Genomic DNA, 24,840 nt, shown 5'->3' on the forward strand with positions numbered 1-24,840 from the left:
AGTAATTCAACTATTTAGTTTAATTATATATCTGAAGGCTAAATCGTTATATCGCCCTTTACATTTAAGTATAAACCCTCGAACTTCTGTCTACTAAAGCATTACCTTTATCTTAATCACATTCATTTCTAAATAATAAAAGTTTTATTTGAACAAAAAAACAGCTGATCAACATCCGCCATCTTGTCTGTCTATACTCTATAGGTATGTTACCTAGGTTATTAAAATTTTGTGTTATCTTTAACTATTGAAACTGAATTAAGTTTATCGTTTATATTATAATTAAAAACATTAGAGAAGGATTCATTGCTTTTTTTATGTATTTTCCCGCTAAAACCACGACAAAGAGCAGTTATATAAACCGTTCAGAAATATATAAATATTTGATAAATAAAACCTCTATTCAAAGTATAGTTTAAATATGCTATTTTATATAATGAAAGGCCCTTTAGAGTTCTTCGAACTTTCTTTATATAAATCACCGGTACACAGAAGTTAATCTCAGCGTAAACAATTTCAATTCCAAACAAGCCGCAACAACTTTCTCTATAAACTTTATCCGAGTTAAATCCAGTTTGCATATTTACATCGTAACGATGCGTGAAAAATGCTTCCTCACTCTTTTTATAAAGAAAGATTATAGGCACATAAAACAGTATTACAAAATAATATATTCCAGCAAATTCCGCGACTATGTTGACGTCGGAGATATTCAATAATTTGTGTATATGTATAACTTGTGTAAAGGATTTACCATGGATAATGTTCGGACATTGTTCGGACTAATACTTGCAGCTGAGTTTCATCATCGGACGTCCAGGCAGAATACAAAAATCATCCGTATCTCCTTGACGTCCTTCGTTCCACAACTGAGCGTTTTTTAAGGCAATTTCTGAACCAATTCCACTTAGAGTCCTTCAAGAACAGCGTAGGTATCATAAAAGGCCATAATTTTTAATAGGCCGGCAGTGCGTTTGCGAGCATTCCGGCTATTCGAGGGCCCATGGCCGGCAATATCATTTAACATCAGTAAGCCTCGTTGCCTTCCCGTTTTCCTCGTGTAATACATATAATAATAATAAATAAATATCATTGGTAGGATGATTAATCACAACCTATTCTTTAACTTATTGTTCATTCAACATTATATCTATTAAGTTCGTCTCTGTTGTTACTTGTTCAATGTACCAATCGTATCCATACATTGTACACTGTACAGGCAGCGTAGTAGGGACCCATTCTTCAGCTGTATTGCTACAAGGTCAGACTTTGTTATCTCTGAGCCTTATTAAAAAAAAAACGATTTAAACATGTACTTATGAAAGAAGATTAGCTCATACCACAATGTTCAATGTAAATATTTTCAACCTCCTACATATAATAACATGTATATAAAAATTCATTTGGGAAAAACTGGCACCTTAGGGTACGTCTCCTTCTTCGTCGTTCATAAGTCGATTTAAATTACAAATAAAAACAATTAATTAAATGACATTAAATTGTCTGGCATAGTCTGTAAAATTATAAACGTATATTAATATATGGAAAGTGAAATTTGACAATGCTTTTATTATTGTTTGATAAATTATCTAACTTTCACGGCCAATAAAAAGTGGCCAGCCATAAATTCAAGAAGATTTGTTTGACTTTTTTAATGAATGATACCAACGTAAAAACCTTATAACGAGTGTTACCGGCTCTTGTCCAAATCATTTTTAACAGTTGCCAGAGATAGTATGATTAGTAGAAAATTACAGATTGCAAATTTATAGCATAATTAAACTAATATAATTTAAAAAACATTACGTAAGGTATAAAAATATTTGTATTAAGTTTGTTTGTGAAACAAAAGTGGGTAATACCGAAGTTCACGTGAACCATTGCGGCTATAATTTATTTATGGTTACTCCTGTTTTGGGCAGGTCTACAATGACAGGCGTTGAACGTGTTTTGGCACATAAACTTAAAAATTCAGAAATTAATCAAGATTTGATCTCGATAGAAATATCGCAATACATGGCCCAAACGGTTATCGACACGAAATTTGCATTTTATACCAATGGATTTTATACTGTAATACCTAGAAAATAGAGGACAGATCAACCAACTCAAATTGTCTATTGCAACAGATCCAAGTCGGCATTTCGTACTTGTAAACATGGTACTTGTTTCGCGGTTAGTTCAATACTCAACGCTAGAAGGCAACGTTCCGTGTAAAAACATATTGAACATTCAATAAAATAAATCAAATATAAGTTGCCAATAAATTCGTGCGTTTCTATCGTGGACAAAAAACATAAACAATTTTGCGAGGTTCTAATTTTAAATGTGAAAAAAGGTTTTAGTGGTTTCCAAATTAATAAGGATTGTGGTGTACGGTGGCAAAATGCCACAGATATTTTTCAAAAAAGTAATGGTGGTGCAGGATCATAACGACTTCGAGGTGAGCCACTTTCCCTTTTCTTAGATACATAGAGCGAACATAGTGCAGTTTCCTTTGAGTTTCAATATTGTCTATGGCATTTAGGTAAAACCTCCTTCCTCTGTTCTAAGTTTATATATAAATGAGAAATTAGGAATCTTTAACATAAAGACAACATTCGCATATACAGAAAATATAAATTATTTAATACAAAGTGCCACAGGCTTCTGCTGACTTAATAGGCTGCAAAAATTATTTTAATACAAGATTTTTTTTTTATCAACGACTCGTAGCAATTACTAATCTAGTAACTAGTAACCCGGGTTTAGTTTTACCCTTAGTTTTAATCAGATTTTAATCCAATCAATTAAATTATGATAAATATACTGATGAAAAAATAGTAAAAACTTTTTTAACCATGTTTTAGTATAATAAATTAAAAAAATTAATATTATTAAAAAAATAAGAAAGTTTTGTTACGTATTAATACGGTACCTTATATAGAATATATACTTTAATAGTAACACGGTTATTGCATGACAAGACTGTATTCCTATTTTATATCATAAAATTTCATCAATTTCATCATATAATTTATAGAAATTTAAACTTTAGGTGTCAGCAAAAACATTTTGTTATATAACTCATATATTATAGCATAATATGTAATAATCTATTTATTTGGCCATGATATTCATAATAAAAAATACTATAAAAATTTGGTATTTATCCTAGAACCGATAGACAATTAAGTCTACTAAATTCTTTTATATACCTACTTTAATAAAAATATATATGTTTACGTATCGAACTTACAAAATAACCCTCTGTTATAATGCAAATTACTGGCAACACGTCAGTATGACAGGAGCATTGCAGATGTGTTGCAAGAGATGAGGTCAACCAGTGCAAAACGCATTGCGAATAAATAATTGTAAGCACTGAGACCTCGTTATATTTTTTTTAAATAGCTGGCCGCAATAGTATACATGATTTGTTTGATACAAATTAATTATTTCAATACATATATGTAGATGATAGTATGTCATTCCTGCTAATTCTAGAAAGCGTATGGATTTAAAAAAATAAAGAAATTTGAGACGCTGCCGCTGAGATTTGACAGATCCTTTGGGTTAGCATGTTGACATAAAAGTATTTAATAAAGGTAAATTATATGTAGGTATATACACTTATGTAAGCTACCACATTAGTAGCTATGTATGGACCATTTTGCTTTCCTACACAATAGCGATTGGTCGCTTTTTGGAAGAAGAAAACTAAATAGAACCAAAACGTTACAATTTCATCTTCATAAAAACCTAGAGCATTTACCATAGAGAGTGTTGATAGCTGAGTTTCATCATTGGACGTCGAGACAGTATATGAAATTACCCGTATCTTCTTGACGTCCGTCGACAACTGAGCGTATTTTGAGGCAGCTTTTGCCGCACACCACCAATTTGTGGAATCAGCTGCCCTTTTAAGTATTTCCAAACGAATGCCGAACTAGGGCGGCGTAGGGCCTTCAAGAAAAGAGCGTACCAATTTTTAAAGAGCCGGCAACGCAATTATATAAAAGAACCTCAGAGTTGAAGCAAAAATTCTAGAATTGGTCGAGTCTTCGAATTTTGAGCTTGGCATTATATTTTGCGGATTTTTTTACATAGACTCATAAAACCTTACTCAAAGTACACTTCTACTTATACATAATATTTTTATGTTTATAAAATAAGCAATAGTAGTTTAACTATCAATACCATGTGATTTGTGAACGCAATACAACCTTGCTGTGTGCTTATTTAATGTTATCTGGCATTCTCTTTGATATTGTAGCTATGGTAATTACATTAATAAATTTCTATAATGCCTACAGAATATCATCATATTCTTCGTTATTAGAAGTCTTCGAATCAACCTAAAAAGAATGTAGCATGATACTCTGCGTCCGTCATTTCATTAATGGTATGATTTTTAAAGCTTAAAAGAATCCGAAATAATTATTCAGCAGCGCAGCACCGAGATATATGACACGAGCTTCAACCGCTAAGCTTAGGAAGCGGTGATTCTTCTTCTTCAGACATAAGCATATAAGGCTGCCCTTAGTGCCGTCCATAGTCATACTTTAACATTTCTTATCATGGTTTTTTGGTTATATCTATCATTATATTATTTAGAAAAGTGAGAGATTAATATAAATAAAGTATAATTTGATATTAAGTATTATCAATAGGAAAGAACTATGTACAAACTGGGTTAGTTAGGTTAGGGTTGTACATAATAACTTTTATCGTTATAAATAAATATATTTTTTTAATTACTTATGATGTTTTGTCTATTATTGTTTATTTTTTTTATTATTATTAATTACTTAGGATGTCATGTGGAACATGGGGTCATGGTTGCAGCTCCTTACAAACGTTGTGTAAAAAGTTGCGGAGAATTTATTGCCAGTTCTTCTCTTCCATTCTACGTCCTTGATTTGAGAATTGGCAGTGAATATAATATTAGAAGCATTTCTTATACACTTCTGTTATTGAAGTTCATAAGTGAACATTGTGTTACCTATATGATTAAATGAATTTGAATTTGAGTTGAATTTCCATGGGGTAGCCATACTAATTTTTAAAACTTGGAATAAACTATTATATTTATTATTACTTGCTTGGCATAGACAAAAAGCCTTTGATTATAAACAAATGTCGGATTTATAATATTTATAGTGAGTGAATGTTTCGAATAACAGTGTTGACTGTTGAGTCCTTTGACTCAGTAACTGGGCTCACATCAGAGAGTTTGAATTGGAATACAATAGTCCAAGACCGCATCCGGTCTCTTATTACAACTACTTGTTAGTGAAGTTTAATTTTTCATTGTTTTATTATATTATACAACCATTGCCTTCTAAGACATCTGAAAATCATGATATACTTATTGTTCAGGTTCACTATGTCACTTTAATACGTGTGACGCCATTTCTACAGTAGTAATCCTTTATAAATACTTTAAATATATATAACTGGTTGATCCGATAGACGTTGTCCTGCTGATCGTAAATACAATCAAACTTAAAAAACAATAATCTAATTGTAAATAATCTGAAGTATTCTAGGATACACTGAAATACTTATCAAAATCGGTCCAGCTTGAAACTATTGCTTCGTCGGGAATGATCCGTTCGTCTTGGCCGTGGCTTTGTTAATGATAATATCGGCACGATAAGCTAACAGAAATAAATACATAACTGATCAAATACAAAACTATTGTCCAATTTTCAATCAAACTTAACCATAGAGAAAATTACATTTAGCTGTTAGTTACGTTTAGTTATACCATTTTAAACAAATGAACGGCTATTCTAATGTTTTGACTGATAACTTTTTTGGTTTTCTTTCCCACGAGATATAAAGGATAGATAATATGTATACGTCTCTTGATTCTAAGCTACCCCACCAATTTTCAGCCAAATTGGCTTAGCCGTTCTAGAGATAAATAGGCAAAGTTAATACGACTCTACGAAGTCCAAGCACTCATATTAATAACAATTGTGCTATTTTTTTGCTTTTTATTTTAGAAATAATAATAATATTACTGACACGAGCCTGTCGAATTTTTGGGTTTAAGGCAAGCCGGGTTGTTTGTTGTAACGATGTTTTCCTTCACCGTTCGAGCGAATGTTAAATGCGTATATAGAAAGTCAATTGGTGCACAGCCGGGGATCGAACCCACGATCTCAGGGATGAGAGTCGCGCGCTGAAGCCACTAGGCTGTAACAGTTTACAAAGAGGTTTTTATCGAACCATAAACAAGACTGCCTTTTTACCGAATAAGTAGACCGAGTTAACCCGTTGTGTAACTGTGTGATTCAGTTTTTGCTGTCACATTGACAATGACAATTGGATTGAAAAAAACATCAAAGGGAGTATATATAGTAAGGTATAGCCTGATTTATGCTTTAACTATATTTTTTACATTCGGTTCTGTAATTGCGTAAATTGAAATAAAATCTTAAAAAAAATATTTTTATTTATTGGATATAAAATGTCTTCAAAAATATGAGATGTAGCTACGTATATCATTATGCTCATTGAAGTATTTCCGAACCAATTCGGCTTAGGGTACTTTAAGAAAAGAGCGCAACAATTTTTACAAGGCCGGCAACGCACTCGTGAGCCCTCTGGCATTGACATATAGCGAACACGCCGCTTTTCTATGTAATAAAATCTAGAAATCCATTTTTCAATCGGAAATGAGAAAAAGATGGAAGTATAGTATCTACAAGACTGTTTGCCTCTCAGGTCTTGTCACTGCCATACTACTTAACCAGACATTACTAGTGTACTAGTGTACTAGTAATGTCTGGTTAAGTAGTATGGCAATGATTCTATTAGGTGTCAAAATATAAAATAAATAAATAAATAAAGCAATACACTGATTATATGAGCAAGAGAGATAAAATGTCAAAAATGTTCTGGGTTCAGGTGATTGTACGTTTAATATCCCCTGAAATATCATTAGTTATAATAAGCTTGTTTCGCGTGAATTGGTACTTTATTTCTAGCAAATAGCGTTGAAATTACAATAACAAATATCGTTAAAGGTTGTGAGAAAGGTGATCAATTACTTGCAAGTGGTATAAAGTTCTTCCTTTATGATTCGTTACTAACGAACTTAACTTAACTATAAACACAATTTTATAGTCGAATAAAAAGCCACTTGCTAAAAGAAAACTTTTTGAGGCTTCGTGAAAACGAGTTGATATCTTTTGTATTGAATTCTTAAGGCTTCTTATATATTAAAAATACTGTTATATACACAAATAACTAATTTAAAAAAGCCTTATAACACGGACAATTTTAAGTTATTGCATTGCTTTTGTCGTGGGCTTTAAGCGTGGCGACCGAATCAAGAAATTCCGTAACGTAAATAAACCTAACACACGATAATGTATTAAAGATGCGGCAAATACGCGTTAGAGTGAGTCTGTCTCACGTGGTTTCGCAACGAACGGAAATCCTCGGAGCAGTGAGGTCGCTCTATGAAGGAGTTAGGCTGGTTTAATCAGGTATTTACGCACAACGGACCAAATGCGCGTCTAAGTGCGGAAACTGAGTCCACGCTGCATACATCAGTTTTCATAAAAACATCTTATATTTCTATTTCTTATAACTGAAAGAATTAATTTCTCTTTCTACATACTTGAGATGTCTATAGGTCTGTTGAGCACAGTTAGAAAGTACTGTACAAACATTTATTTTCATTTGTAAAATACATATTTAATTCGCGTAATATACGCTACGCATAATTTTGATGGCTTTCACCGTTATTGTTGGTGAAGCTACCTATTACTACGTTCAGTCAAAGGAATGTCAACATATCTCGTTTTATTAATAGTAGTGTGTATTATCTGCAGCGTGCGTCTCTAATACCTACATCTTAGTTTCGAATCCTGGCTATGAGCAGTTAACAGATAAAAATACATAACACCATCTGTTGTTTTTCACTATACCTTCAACACAAATTGACAGAAAGAGACGAAAGATTACTTTAAAATAATAGTTAGACTGATTTCGTTATAATAAATGATGTTTCCTTTGTGTGCAAGTGTTCATTACAAAAAAAAATCTTTAAAAGCCATTGTTCGAATAAACGTCAGGATGAATATTACATCCCTTAACATCATTCAAAACTAAATTTATACTATGTGACCCGAAACTATGTCTAAAAAGAATATTTACATCCAGTATATAATATGTAATAGATATTTGATGTTACTTTTTATATGTCTAACTTAACTAAAATTGTCGTGATCCATATGCACGTTTTTTATTCAAGCGTAATTTTTTTTTAATTTTAATATTGTCGAGATTACTGTCTACATCAATTTTTTTGCTTTTTGGATGTGTTATGTATTTTTGCACTACTTGCTTATCTTATTTTTTCTGTGTCCGATTGCCTGGAAGAGATGGCTCGGAAGCGATAAGGTTAATAAATAAAGGTTAATAGTTAATAAATAAAAAAAATATATGAAGGGAATTATCAAAACAATAAAATCAAACTTTCACATGAATAAATAATTTTTAAGTACTAAAATCGAAAGTTGACCCATTGACAGCGAACGATCTTTGAACATTACATAATTATTACGCTTTAATAACTTTCTATGACAAATGAATTCCGATTATTATATAACAATATATTTAATGAGGTGGTTGGCTTTTGTCAGATTTTAATGTCATAATTGACAAGTAATTTTAATGTCTGCTTGTACTTGGACCTGTAATGGATTGAATTCATTAAATTCTTATTTTCTATAATTTAAGTGTCAATATATATACCTATACAATTACAGACAATATAAAATGTAATCACAAATTTTAATTTTTACTTATTAATTTTTTATTTGTTTGTAACTAATATTTCTTTTTTAAATTTATCATCATGAGCATCTTTTTCGGTAAATTTCTTGATATTCCTCCAGTACGCCGTGCACTGTCCTCTCTGCATCTACTAGGAGACAATCTAGTCTTATATTCAGCCGTGGTCCCCATTCAAGACCCTGTATAAGCGTGAATGAGGCACCTGAATTTTGGTCAGTTGATTATTTTTCGAATAAATATGGACGCCAGTTAATATTTGTTAGATTATTAGTTTATAGCTTTACTACAGGTTGAGTCTTTTTTATAAAAAAAATTTCTTACTGTGTAATACGATTTTAGATAAAAAAATAACTTTCAAACGCGTGGTTGCTTAACAGATTAACCACAGTTATAATTAAGACAGTTAATCAACTTTACGTATGCATAATACAAACTATTGTTTCACTTCCTCCCATACTCGATGCATATATTCGTCTCTGTCACATTATACGACTGCGGATTCCAAACTTTTTGCGGCCTTAAGGCTTGTGAAACTGAAAAGATTGATTGAGACGAGACCTTTATTATAAGTGTGTAAGTCTGTGCCACATCATTCTTAAATGTCAAAATTTTAAAAATAGAAAATTGACAACTTTAAAAAGTTTGGTCTTTGTGGTAGCGTAACTTTTTATGCGGACAGTATTTCCTTACTGTATTGCGATACTTATTAATTGGACGAGGAAAGCACCAGCTCTGGGGTCCGTACTATCTACCAGTGCACTCGAACCACACGACCCAAAAGTCTCTTCTCCAAAGGGAACAAAATCTAAGTTAGAGGAAAGACAACAAAAAAGGTGCCTTTTGGTTCCAAAATGGCTGTAAAACTGACGAAGGCAAGATAGTGGCATATGATATTGTAGAGCGCGGCTTGGCGACAAAAATGACCTCCACTGTTTTAGAAATGACAGCCATGGTGTCCAAGGCAAGAAAACTATGAAGAAATAAATTAGAGATTGGTTTCTTAAATGTTCTAAACGAGTATGTACGCAAGGACGGGCGTGGCAGTTGTGAGAACTGATATTATTCATATCTGATAAAGTCATTTAATTTATTCAATAAATTACTTTTAACTGTCAAATGATGTAACAAGATTCTTATTGTCGTACTAACACTGATGTCAACATAGCATATAAGGTAATTCACACAGAATTAAATATTTTGAAGCTGTAATTTTAAGACCCAATTTGTATATTTACTACGCCGATATGTTAACATCGTGAAAAAGTATCTGTCATCATGAAATATACATTTAGATACCTAATATAGTCAAGTTAAGACCAATATTACAAATATATTAATATATTTAATGGCAATACATTTATTAATAAAGTTGCCTGTTATATACCATCAGGCGTATATTATTTATATTTCCTAGAACGACATATGAAGTCAAAATAAACAGAAGAACTAATTTGAAAAAGCCAAAATATATATTGAATGTACCGTCCTCTTGTTTTGTCACATTTATTTGATTGCCAAAATCAGAATATAGAATTGAATGGTATAGTAAAATACACTTTAGACAATTGATCGAAATTGAAAGATCCATAGTCCTTTTAGAAATTAGATTAAAAGAAACAGATTTATAAAGTGATTTGTAAGCATCAAGTCAAATTTATTTAATTTGCTGATAATTTATGTTATAATCTAAAGTAGTGAATACATAGATAAGTCTCTTATATTTAACGATGAAATGTTTGTAAGAGCCTTTAGTGTTTAACCGTTTAGTTAAACCGTTTTAGCGGTACGAGTCTTTCAGTTAAACACACTCGTATAGCTTTCAATTACATACGAACTTCAATTTATCAAATCAGTTGTGACAAAGTCACGGTTATGGGTTGACCTATTTCTTCATAAATTTCTAACAATTTGACAAGAGACCAAAGAACCAAACCAAAGACTGATTTAGTTTTTATTAATGTAAAGTTGTAAATGTGAAACTTATTTGATATCACTATTTTACTTAGTTAATGTGATTGTGATGATTTATTTGCCGAATATCTGCTGCTAGTGTACCTATATACATATATACACTCAAATCCACTTATATAATAATAATCTACACACAATTATGTCAATCTGACAGACATATTGTAGAATTGTAATTATAAAGCCTGTATAATATTATACATAACAATAATAAATACCCGATGAACTGCAAGGCTATTAATAAATTTAGTCAAATTTTCGTGTCTTTAATTGTGTCTACAATAGTGTAGAGGTATAACAGGTACTTCTTTAATTAAAAATGCAAATTCAAGAAGATTCAAACAAACCTCAACAAAACCACAAAGTACTAAATAATTACATTTTATTATACACATACATTTTTCTTTTTATTATATATTAAGTATTATAAATATAGTAAAATTACGGAACAGAACAAAAAACCACCAAAGGTTTTAACGTGGTGGTAAATTCCTTATAAACTAAAGAGTTAAAACAAATACAATTAATTTAAAAACATACTATGATAAAGAGATATTTGAATTTTACGCTCCAATGCACTCCGCTGCGCAGGCTACTTGTAGTCCTTGACTCTTATTTCCTATAACCCTTAGTATTACCAAAGACATTTTAAGTTTATTATCTACGGTATTACAGAGTACACTATTTTATTTTCTATACTATTTTATATTTATATTCAGTGGCAGCTTTTCGCTCTTCTCTTTAAATTATTACAGAATTATATGTATTTAAGTATTATTAAATTACTAGTTTTATCGAAAGTAGGAGCAAATGTTGAAGCGATTCCATGCAGCACTAAGTATGCAAGTAAATAAATACCTGCTTAGGGCATTTTTCGATTAATTTATTATAATTCGCTGAGCCGGCAAACTTGGTACCGCCTAACTGTCAATGAATATTATGCCACAGATTAGCTGATCTTAATTTATTATTTTTATGAAAGTACCGAATTATTTAAGTTGCTCAATTTTTCTTGTCTATAATAAATAATAAAAAAGTGTTTTTATTAAAAAAGTGTTTTTATTATTTTTAGTACATTTTCATTCCTAGGTGCAAATGTGTGAGTGTGTGTGTTTTCTTTCACCGGCTTGCTTTAGATTCAAAAAGGCGCCGGCATGTGTCAGGTACAGGAAGCTGATCACCTACTTACCAATTGATAAATAATTGATCATGATTCATGAAACAGATACAAAAATCTGAGACCTAAAGAGGTTGTTACAGATTGTTTTATTTAAACTATACATATTTGAATATAATACATAGATAATTGCAATCACGACTTAGGAATTATGTGTGTTAACATTTTTCCAGTTAGTCTAATTAACATTAAACAAGGTTGACTTAGAATGTTGTTTATCAGATTCCAGATTACTATCTAATATTTATAACAGAACTGTGAAACTACACCGTGGTTGTCCATACCTGTTCCGCGTTACAATACTTTCCTAAAAGTATTGGCCTTTTATCTGTTCACTCGTACGGCAAATAAAACTAATATGGCTAAAACATAATAGTCGACAGCGTGTATGAGGCACAGAATGCTGATCACCTGTTAAGAACACAATACACAATAATAATCACGATATTATTAAGTTACTTTTTTAGGATTTAAAAGAAAATTTTAAGAATACTTCTCAACGCCATTACTGACTACCATTTTAAAAATTGGTGTCGATTTCAATGGACAAAGACTACAGAATACAGAGGCTTTTGTTACAATACATTCCGTCGATAAACTGCATGCTGTGTGCATATAATTCTTGCCAACTTACGTGCCGTACTTTAGCAAATAGATAAACAAAAAGCGAATGTCGTTTGACCTTCTCGAATGAGGCAAACCGCTGATGCATTACGTGTCAACTAGATCATGGAAATAAATACCATTTTAGGTATTAGAGTAATTTTAATTGAAATATTTTATTAATAATATGTTTTGAAGTGAAACTTGTTTTAGGCGCATGAGGGTATAATTTTTTCGGAACATCACTAGACCAATTGAGAGAGAATGAGAAAAGGAGAAAAAATAGCCGCGATTGGTTGATTTAGTAACTTCTTACTTTGCGTAAGAAATAAGGCACAAAATCGCTGAAGTTAATAGGAATAAAACGTTCCTGACATTCCTTGTCTTCTTAAAGATTAGCCTGGTTTCTACGGCAACAAAGGTCGTCTACCCGACATCATTTATATAATAAGAATATATTTCGATATACATATATTTTTTAACCGAAAGAATTATACGATAAAAACTAAAAGCGAGATTTTTTAAGTGTAAATGTGTTATATAATAGATGCTTTTTGGGGCTTGCAGATTGAAAGCCATCCAGTGTCATTCCATCCAGGTTCATGAAAAAGATGGCTTGATTGACTAAACCAAGTTGTAGGAAATAAACTAAATACTTCAACAATGAATGGCTGAGATATTTCAAAACGCTTTTAGACACGGTAAACCAAGCCAATACTCGTCAAAGAAGCTTATGTTTCTTAATACATTGTTGAGATTTGCAACCGCATCTTAGGAGACAGGTCTAATCTTTACCGCCACGGTTCATCGACCCTGTTCCCTTATTGCATTTCCTACATACAGGTAATGTAATCTTCGCGAATATTACCTTGACACAAGAGTCAGTATTTCTATGCGCGCCATCGGAGCGCGACGTCTTGGCGGCCATGTTTTAAAAACCATAAACAAACGTTCCAATTTTAAATTGGCTGCGTTCTGATTAGTTCGCATTCCGAATTTGAAGTGTTTTTTTTTGTGTGTTTTGTGGATTGCCAGTAACACGTTAGACAGGTACTTTCTCAATTTTTATTAAAGCTTTTTACACTTCCATATGAGTTATTAGTTGCCTTTCAACGTTTTTAGGCCAAGTATAAATTAAGGCAAATCCTACAGCAGCAGCAATTTCGTTTAATAAGTACATGACATCCTAATGATTCGACTTTCACAAACTTGACATGATTAAACAACAGTAGATTTCCGTTAAAGCAATTCGCAGACAATAAGTCATATTCCTGGGAATTATTACAGGAAATATTCAGTTTGCATATAGCAAAAGACGGAATATAAATTCATGCAATTTGCAAACAATATATTATCTAATTGCTGAGGTCGTAGGTTCGATCCTCGGCAGTGCACCAATTGACTATCTATATATATAAAAGAAAGTCGTGTTAGTTACACCACTTATAACTCAAGAACGAAAGAACAGATTTGAGTGAAAATTGGTATGGAGGTAGCTTAGAGCCAGGAGACGGACATAGGATACTTTTTATCCCGTTCGACAGCGTTCCCGTGGGACTTGACATGAAACGTCAGTCACTATAAAAAGTGGTATAACAAATAAGAATCAGACTTGGAATAATAAAACGCAAATGATAGCTATGTAATTGACGTATAATGACAGCTATGTAATGACGTATATATGACAATTTGATATTTGTAAGAAATCAATATTCAAAATATTTCTATTAAATAAATACGTTTAATTATTTTTACAATTTACAATTTAATTATAATGATAGTGCTATTGCCCATTCGTATAAACAGTGAAGAGAACTATAAAACTCGGTATGGTCGTATGTATACAGTTCATCCAAAGAATGATGAATGTTTCTATTTGTTGTTGTTGTCGAATGACGCATTTAATCGAGTAAAGGAAGTTTATGATACTTTAATGAAGGCAAACGTGGCAAAATGGTGGTTTATATTTCCTAGATGCCCTTGGTGGAACTGGCAAGACATTCCTCATGCCATTAGTTTTAGCAACTGTTCGGGCGAGATCCAACATAGCGGTTGCAGTTGCTTCTTCTGAAATAGCAGCCACATTGTTAGAAGGATGCCGTACGGCTCATTCAGAATTAAAATTACCGTTAAATCTTCAAACTATTGGAGAACCAACGTGTAATATTGCAAAACACTCAGCAATGGCCAAAGTTTTAGCGGCATCGAAAATCATCATCTGGGACGAATGCACAATGGCGCATAAACGTGCATTGGAAGCACTTAACCGAACATTAAAAGATTTACGCAATGAATCGAGATGTTTTGGAGGAGCAATGATTTTACTGTCTGGCGATTTCCGCCAAATACTGCCAGTAATTCCAAGATCTACGGCTGTCGACGAAATAAACGCTTGCCTCAAATCGTCAAATCTATGGCGCTATGTGACGAAACTGCAGCTGACAACAAACATGAGAGTTACATTGCTTACTGATAAAAAAGAAGAAAAAGAATAAAGATGTAGATGACCTGAACTACATAATGGTATGCGTTTGGTGGTTAGAAAATTGAAGAACAATGTAATTTACGCTACGATAATGATAGGAAAATTCAAAGGTGAGGAAGTTCTTATTCCGAGGATCCCGATGATCCCAACCGATATGCCGTTTGAATTTAAAAGACTTCAATTTCCGATACGTCTTGCATTTGCCATGACCATCAACAAATCACAAGGCCAATCCTTAAAAGTTTGTGGTTTAAATCTAGAACATTCATGTTTTTCCCATGGTCAATTATACGTGGCATGTTCACGGGTCGGAAGACCATCAGCGTTGTTTGTTTTTGCGCCTGATAATAAAACAAAAAATGAAAAAATGTGTATCACAAGGTACTTAAGTGAAGAGCAACCTATGTACTAAAATACAGAAATAATAATGAATGATTAATGTAGGTATTTAATTTTTTTGTATTTTTTCCAATAAAAAACCCATACTGCTTATTTATTGCCATTAAGGCGGAACAAAGTTCGCCGGGTCAACTAGTAATATATAAGTTAACATCGTTAGGTAACCGGCATCTCTCAAATCTAAACATCCACGACATGTGTCAGACATACGGCTAATCACCTACATGTCTATGAAATAAAAACTATCAAAGAAACGCGGGCCGCTGGATTATTATTATTTATTATGTCTTACGAGAAATGGGCAGCTAGATTATTGAGTGACCTCATCTTTAGAAGGCTTTAATATTGCTGTGCCAATACTTGGACGCTTAAATAAAACCTCCAAAAAGTGATTACCTTCGCAAAAAAGCATTGGTAAACTAATAAAAATATTGTATTAAAAATGTAGGATGTAATGTTTTTCGATAATCAAAGCTACCTTATTATCGATTATTTGTTATGATAATAACACAAGAGAAATAAGGACAAAACATTCAAGACCTACATTTGGCGTATTTTTATCAATCTCTCTAACAGCCTAAAACTGCTCTATGAGTGAAAAGACCGATTATTTACTAATAGCACTAGAGGAATAAGGACAAAACATTCAAGACCTACATTTGGCGTATTTTTAAGTGGGAAGATAAAATCAATAAATATATACTGGTATTGATGCAGATAATTACTTGCGATTTTATTTTAAAACTATCGTTTAAAAACAGTACATAGTTGTCTCATACTGTCAATCCAAAATCTCCAACAGCCTTAAACTGCTCTATGATTGAAAAGACCGATTATTTACTAGAAAAATAACACGAGAGAAATAAGGACAAAACATTCAAGAGCTATTTTTGGCGATATCGACAAATGACGTAGACTCATATGGTTAAACTTAGGGACAAATATTTTCGATTACATATTATGAACATAGTATCAGAGGACATTCAATTGCTGTGTTTGGCGTGTTTGGGTGGAAAGATTTCACTTATCCCTTACAAGGAGGAAAGACTGTCATTCATACTTATGCAGATAATTGTTTTTTTTTATCGTTTACATAATCAGGATGTTTAAAGTGTGATCGAATCATAAACTGAAAGGTTGTTGGGTTGTTTTTAAACCTTGCTTAAACATAACTAATAATTTCAATATAAAAATTGTTTGAAAGAAAAAAATTCGTTGCAAAGAAACACAAATATAAACACAATACATAACAATTACAAGGGATGCAACGGCCGGCCTTATCGCTAATAGAGATATCAGATATATCGCCAGGCAGCCCTAGTAGACCTTAAAAAAATAAAAATGATAAGTGCAAGAAGTGCATAAGCAGAAGCTGTATACAATTTTTTTTATTTATTGAACATTTATCTAGAGAAAAAAAAATATAATTTTAATAACTAAATAAAAGCTAATCTTAAGGATTTATGAATAGCGAATAGCGATGTAATACAAAAGAAGAGGAATTACAAGAATTACCATAGAAGCTACGGCCATCGGGAAAAATTTCAATCACTTATTTATATTTTTAACTAATAAAGCCATGTTGGCATAGAGCCTTTAGCGACTCGTTTTTGACGTTCATAAGTGTATATTATGAGTTATCTATATGAATAAATGATTTTTGATTTGATTTGATTTGATCTCCTTTCTGAGGTCGTAGTTTCTATCTCCGACTGATCACCAATGGACATGAAACAAGTACAAAAATCTGAAGCCCAGACCTAAAAAAGTTGTAAAGCCACTGATTTATGATTATATTATTTCTCTATGTATCTAACATCTTTAAACAGTTTAAATGATTATAGCTTCAATTCAAAGAAGCATGTCATTTGCGTGCAAATTTAACCTCATGTTATGACCAACATCCGTTATTCTAATTACACCAGGGAATTATAATCACTCAGGGTCATGTTACAACATTTTTTTAACATATTTGTTCAATTCACGGGTTAAGGAAATACAACATCGAATAAATATAGTCAGATATTGCTATATATATGCTATATAATATGCAACTAGCAGACCCGACAGACGTGGTCCGGTGCTATGCATGTTTTAAATGCTCATAAATATGTATCTCAAATTAATAAAAACAAATAAAAAATTATGATTTTTTAACCCACTTGAAACACATACAACAAATATCATCAGAATTAGTATAGTTACAAACACACGCAATTATTTTTTTAGAGATATATGTAAAGAAAGAAATGGAACATTCGGATTGACTGCAATTATAAAAATTCGCACAATACATACAAAAATAGGCATGCAAATGTCATATTCATTATCATGTCATTATACTAGGAATTAGAAAAGTTATGTTATTAATAATTGTTGTCAAAACTTAAGGTCTACTAATACTCTCCCACGCTATAAAGGCACCAGGTTATAGTAATTAATTTAGGACACATCTTCTAAATCATTGGAAAACAAACTGAATTATCATCAAAACGGAAATGAAATTAATCGCAAAATTTGCATAACAATAATTGTTTTGTGCAGTAATTTATCACATTTGAATAATTAACCAAAGTAGTAAGCTAAGTCTAGACTAGATCATGAATAACTATATTTATTCAAATTTATGAGAAAGCAAAGTAATTCTAGTGATTAATGCGATGATCTTAATCGTGAGTTCGAACCCTAGGTTCGAGGGTTCCTAAAATTCCTATTATTGAAACTTAAAGACAGGTTTGCTTGTTAACGGTCGTTAGCTCATTTCTGACCATCATGGTCACCAAGGATACATCTTTAACGGACAAACTGTTTCCACCGGTTTCTGTCCAAGGCCTCTCTTATTACAGTGCACAATTATTGAGGACGATGAGCCTTTCACTGGATCGACCCATCTGGTTGGTGAACGACCACGCGATCTTTTGCCTTCCGTGGTTCAAATTCTCATACCCTATGCGCATTATTTGAGACGAGATAATTCGTTGATTAAATAATAATATGCGCGCTAAATACAAAAAAAATATTCCTATATATTGTAATCAGGAAATTTCAAAGGAAACCGATCTGTCATGTCACAGCTCAATCTCACTTCGATTCCTATACTTCAAATTAGTATACAATATGAACTTATATAAATGATTATTAAATTTCCTTGCGGGACAAACACAAAAAACTACTAAGCAATGATTTCAAAACGTTTTAATTACGAAAATAATCTGATGCACGCATTTGCAACGAGTTATACTATATATTGTAATCAGGAAATTTCAAAGGAAACCGATCTGTCATGTCACAGCTCAATCTCACTTCGATTCCTATACTTCAAATTAGTATACAATATGAACTTATATAAATGATTATTAAATTTCCTTGCGGGACAAACACAAAAAACTACTAAGCAATGATTTCAAAACGTTTTAATTACGAAAATAATCTGATGCACGCATTTGCAACGAGTTTTAGGTCATCGCTCTTCATCTAGTCGCACAACGGTACCATTTAGAGTGTATGGATAAATTGAGGTTCAGTTTACGAGGCCTTCATAGCTTGGGCAACAAAGTTGATCGTTTCAATGAACCACAACATGAATATTCAGGAAAAACTTAAATATATTATATTCCAGGTCCTAGAAGAAAGATTCTCAGGGTCCTAGAATGTAGCTTTGTTAGTAGAAGAATAGATATAATATCTTACAGCATGAGGGAAAGAGTAGGAAGCTCTCGAACAAGCACAAAAATATACGTAAATAACACATTTGATTCATCACTCACTCATTCACTCACTCACTCACTTGCACCCATACTCATTCACTGAAGCGTGTTGAAAACAGTTCAAAAATGAAAAACAAAAATAGATAAAATAAAAGATGTAATTAAATTGTTTATTTTTTTTAAGAAATTATAATTAAGTTTGTAATGAAGAGCTGGGACCCCTGACACAGGTATTTTTTTACTTAAAAGGGTTCCTAAACCTTTACACATTGTAATGCATATTATGTTCTTATAATAAATAAACACATTTTACTTTTTTATTTTGTATGCCGTGTGCCCACTAAATTATTTTTAAATCAATTCCACTCGAAAAAAAGGCTGGCAATGCACTTACGACACTCCTGGCAATGAGGGTATCCATGGGCGGCGGTATCACTTAACATCAGGTGAGCTGCAGATGAGCATCCTGCCTGTTTGCCTCCTGTTACATAAAAAAAACATAAGATAATTGAATTAATAAAAATACCTTGTATATATGGCTTGTTGAAAGAATCAAATCATATGTATTCTGTTTCGTTATACTGGAATTGAAATTACGTGGATGTAAAGGACAGACAATAGTCAAAACGTATAAAACTAATAATAATCGTTACAATAAAAGTTTACATCATAAAAAGAAACACTTAAACAGGCAACTAGATGCTTCCTGTTGCTAACCAAGAAGTCTTAAAGACTAGAAATATGGGATTTAAAATCGAAAAATATAAATAAAATTGAGTAAGAGAGGTCAATCTCAGGGGAAATTGTATTCTAATTATTGTATTACAATAAAACTGTTTTGATAAGATTTATGTTGAAACATTTCGATATTAAGAGCAATACTTTCACACGTCCTATTATCGCTTATCATTGATTTGACAATCTTTGATATAATTCTACAAGGAAATACTCAGCAGTATTATGTAACAATAATATGAATATTAAGAAAATTTATTAATACAGAGAAATTTGTTAACAATAGTCGTCTTCTATCCACACACACACACTGCTACAACACGTAAATAATGAACGATGACTCTAAAGGATTTTCATATGACGCTATAAGCCTTGGAGCTCAAATAGCATCCGTTTATTTGGTACTTTTAACTTTAATTAACTGATTTATAAAAAATAGGTAGCTTTTTGTTTTATATATGATTTTGGGGTTTGAGACACGCCAATTTCTCTACGATTCTTCACCGTAACAGTAAGTATTATTTGCGCACATCTAACGAATGTTTTACAGGACGAACACCATTAAAGAGAAACGTACGCTTAAAGAACTTTATTTCTCATTCCAAAAAATATTTTATTTACATGTGAAACTTTATATGTATATACGAGCGAGATACACGTCGCCATTAGCCGTCCCAATTTTAATCTACTATGTTCACTCTAACATGAATATTTAATGCCTTTTTGAATTGGTCAAACATACCAATACCTAATAGACTTCTGCACACCCTCATACCTAATAGACTTCTTCAAAAAATTCGTACGTGGCTTCGGCAAGATAAGCAAACTCGCTCCACGAGTTTTGCGTGTAGTTGTGTATTTGATTTTTTAAAACATATGCTTCTATGAAGAGAGTTATTTAAATTAAGATACGAGTGCTATAAACATAGTTGTTAATAGTCATAATTTTGGTTTCTTGGTAGATTTTATTAGCCTGTGTTAAAAAATTGTATCTAAATTATGCTATTATTAATTATTTTCTAGTGTTTGTAAGTTTTTAATTTTTTTCATATAATATTTTTCAAGGTATACTGTGATCATTTTACCATTGTCTTCTAACATCGTAGGGATTAAACGCGGCCATAGCTCTTGAATTTGGCAAAAACAACAGCAGTTAACGCAAGCCACTGGTTTTCCTTAAAACACCTTCACCAACATTGAGCAATACAAGCAGTTATAAAATATAATCCTTTATTATATCACCCACGGAAACGATTGAAGGTGAAGCTGGCCTTTGTTGATTTAAAATTACGTGGGATTTTAATACAAAGAAAGAATCTTTGAGCAATAAGATTGATGCATTGTTAATTTGTAAGCCCTATACGTCTTGATAACTTATTAGTTAGTGGCTAAATGACATTAATGTTATATAGTAGTTTTGTCGTACAAATATTTAAAATAATAATGTAGAAACCGAGAATATACACATTAGAATCTTAATTAAAATTAAATTATTCTTAGCCTACATAGTAATAATAATAAATAATTATTAAAAAATAAATAAATAAAAGTTTGGACCCTGTTGCAGTACCTTTAACGTTGGCAACATTTTCTCGCTGTATTGCGATACTTATTTGTTCAGAGAGGAACACACCAGGTATGGAGTCACCGGTACTATCTACCAGGCGCAAACTTAAGTCTTTAATTAACGCCTGTGCACTTGAACCCCACGCTCAAGAGTTCCTACTAGAAAGGGAACATAATCGAAGTTGGGGTACAACTCTTGTCTTTGAGCCGTTTATTTTTTTATTGTATTGTGATTTAATAAATAAGATTAAGTAGAAGCATAGTATTCCAATATCTGCTAGCCTATGAAATGTGTTAAAATTTAATTGTAATAAATTTTCGGAGCATCTGTGTGTATTTATTAGTTGCACTAGATAACTTAACATGTGAGAGGGAGACCTAAGAACCTAACAATCGAGATATCCTGATATATAAATAGTTAATTTATAAATAAGCACGGGATGTCTGCACACCAACGTAACAGACACCCAAAGTAAAAGAGCCCTATGGGTAGGATTGGTTTTAGATGGAATATCTCAAAGCTATCTATCTCCAGGATAGATAAAGGATTGACGGAATCTTCGCCACTTTGAGAAGAAGACATGTATACGACTAATTACTTTGTTATTATAATAATAATATAGCTTTTATATTCCGATTAAATAAAGATATATTAAAAGCCATATATGTCAAAACCACAGTTTCGGAATATAAATTATTATGTTATTAAATCTGATTTGTTGTTAATAAACTTCTTAAATAGTAAATACTAACATCTTACACACAATTTTACTGTACCGCACCTTCAGCTGTTAAAATTTGAGACATGAATAAGACTAATTATTCTGTTATTCAATCTGATTTAACAACTAACTAACTAACTAACTAAAAAACAACTTAAATACAAACACATATTCACACATACATAATTATTATTATCAGCTGTACGCGATACCGAACCTTCAGCTGTTAAAATTTGGTATAACCATGTGAGTCGTGTCACCTATATCAGCTGTCATTCTGAAGTTAGTCTAAGTATTCTTTGGTTTTCTTTTCCGTAATTTTTTTTTTTTAAGGAATGATTTTAGAATGCGTATATTCTCGCTGTGTGCGGTAAGTGACATCTCGATCTTCGCCTTTGACCAGGCGGCGGCTTATCTCTCGAGTACTAAATTAACAATATTTCAAATATAATTGATTGTTTTATGGAATAGGTAGTAGATCTGGGAAGGAATAAAAAAAGGAAATTTGAAACAATACGAGTAATTTCTTTTTATTTAATCCTTGAACTGTAAAAAATTAAAAGTTGCATGAAGAAATTTAAAAATCAATTTTTATTCCGGAACGAAAAGTCTATGTGGTGGCATAGCAATATGTTCTATATGTTGGTATAGTAAAGATGCTAACTAATAAAATCATATTATAGCGAAATTAAGTTCGCGGGGACAGCTTCTGTTAAATAATATGCGAAGCTGTGAATTGTTCCGCGATTTTGTATAAACGACCTATAAAGAATTCTCTGAATATATCTAAAATTATCTATTAACCACAAATATACCTTATACAACACCGCTTTCATTTAACAACTCATATTTCATTAATGAACAGTTTAATTAAGAACTTCTTTCCCTTCAAAGATCTAAGTTTAGATTTCGAGTGAATATCAAGGATATTATAGCCTTTAAAACAATTGTAAGAAAGGTTAGAGTGGTTTAATCGATCTACCCTTGATGAACGTCTAAATGTATTTACTGACGCCTGTTTTCGTATGTTTTAAGTTATTTTTAGTAGAATGCATTTTCAAGTGCAAGATTCCAGCCAATTGATCTTATGAATGAATTATATTTGTAGTATTTTTGTATAATTTATTTTTTCGTAATATAAGTAATTATTAAATGTTTTAATTTTAGCACACAAACATACAGTAGTTATAAAATTATTATCCTAGAAAGTAATAATAATAATAAATTAATATTTTGTTTGAATCAGAAATGATTATTAATAAAAAAACGTTACAAGCCTCCTTTGCATCAGATATGTGTATTTGTTTTCTTTAAAAAAAAAATTCGAGTAGGTATATTTATATTCATAGTCAGTTGGAGTTCAAAGACACTGTATAATGGTTGAAGTGCCTAGGCAGTCACGTTTACACATAGGGGATATAAATTTTAATCTTACCACATTTTTTAACCCGTAGACTTAACAAATACATGTAATATAAACGAATGTCACCCACTATCTAAAAATATACACACATATATTGTTACACGTTATTAATACATACATCTCCTCCCACTTTTGCTTTGATGTTAAAGCTAGAAAATTACTAATTTTAATTTAATGATTATTAATGTACTAATACATGTTTTTAATCTTTTGTTATTTTTGGAGTCCACTTAGTTTTAATCTTAACTTTCATGTTTCATAATCTTTATTAATACAACTTGAAAATATTCTTCTATGAATGAAACTAAGTAGACGAATGGGAAGCATCTAATTAGTGCACTACTGAGAAGGGGAATTTCGTAAAAATAACTTGAAAGTCATTACAGAATCGAGTACTGTTAAAATCAAGATTTTGAGAACCCTTAAAAATTATTGTGATGTATGTGTATTTTTATTGTTGTCCCTTTTGCTGCTTACATATGTTATATGCTTTGTTCGTTTTGTCTAAGTAATTTTTGGTCTGCCTAGTTTTGCATTTTTTGCGCTCGCCTTAATAATAAAAAATCTCCCAGTGGTTGCGTGGAAGACATCGCTGGATAGCTATAAGCAAGTCGTGCTTCTTTTTATTTAATTATCCGGGGATCGAACCTACGACTTCAGGTATAAGAGTCGCACGCTGAAGCCACTAGGCCAACACTGCTCTTCTTAATAGTATTTTTAGTATTTCTATATTACTGCAACGAAGTGTAAAATAAATAAGTTCAGACGCAGACGGAGTTGTTGATAAATAGTTCAGGATCAAGCAAGGGTATGAATTGAGAGTGTATGTATACCCCCTCAAAATTATCCTAACTGCATTTGTGACCCTGAGTTATTTAAAAAAACCAAATATAATCGTTGTTCGTTATTTAACATCCGCTAGCATGACACAATAAATTTTTACAATGTCGCCCAGTACTGGTTTTTATACGAATTTTAGTTTTTAAATGCAGTCCTTTAGGGTTGTCATAAAGAATAAATTAGATTTATTCGCATTAAAAATATACAACTAACATGAGAAACAAAATTAAAAAAAAGACACAGTTATGTTGTGTCCATCTACCAAAAAACTTCGCAGGCATATTCGAATCGGGTCCACTGCTATTATCTCAGAAGGTATCGAGGTTATGTTTTTGCGACAGTAGTCGATTCTGATTTTATTTATATGTATATGATTAGGGTTATAAAGTGACCATTTTTTACCCAAAACGGGACAT

The 24,840-nt window shown here is 31.8% G+C and overlaps 1 protein-coding gene across 3 annotated transcripts in view; it reads left to right on the plus strand.

Moving 5' to 3' along the window:
• The window catches only part of LOC110999686, a 65,374-nt gene that overhangs the window by 2,283 nt on the left and 38,251 nt on the right, over positions 1-24,840 (plus strand). The window contains exon 1 of one of the 3 annotated variants that reach the window (XM_045629423.1): positions 2,217-2,443. The exons of 1 other annotated variant lie outside the window; for it this stretch is intronic. In XM_045629423.1, the coding sequence (XP_045485379.1) occupies positions 2,387-2,443 (57 nt within the window). In that variant the 5' untranslated portion in view covers positions 2,217-2,386. Of the gene's footprint in view, positions 1-2,216; positions 2,444-13,445; positions 13,598-24,840 lie in introns of those variants that run through there. One more of the 3 variants, XM_045629426.1, reaches the window with a different exon arrangement.

The sequence above is a fragment of the Pieris rapae genome, chromosome 9 (assembly GCF_905147795.1).
Source record: "Pieris rapae chromosome 9, ilPieRapa1.1, whole genome shotgun sequence".
In the NCBI taxonomy this organism is placed as follows: Eukaryota; Metazoa; Arthropoda; class Insecta; order Lepidoptera; family Pieridae; genus Pieris; species Pieris rapae.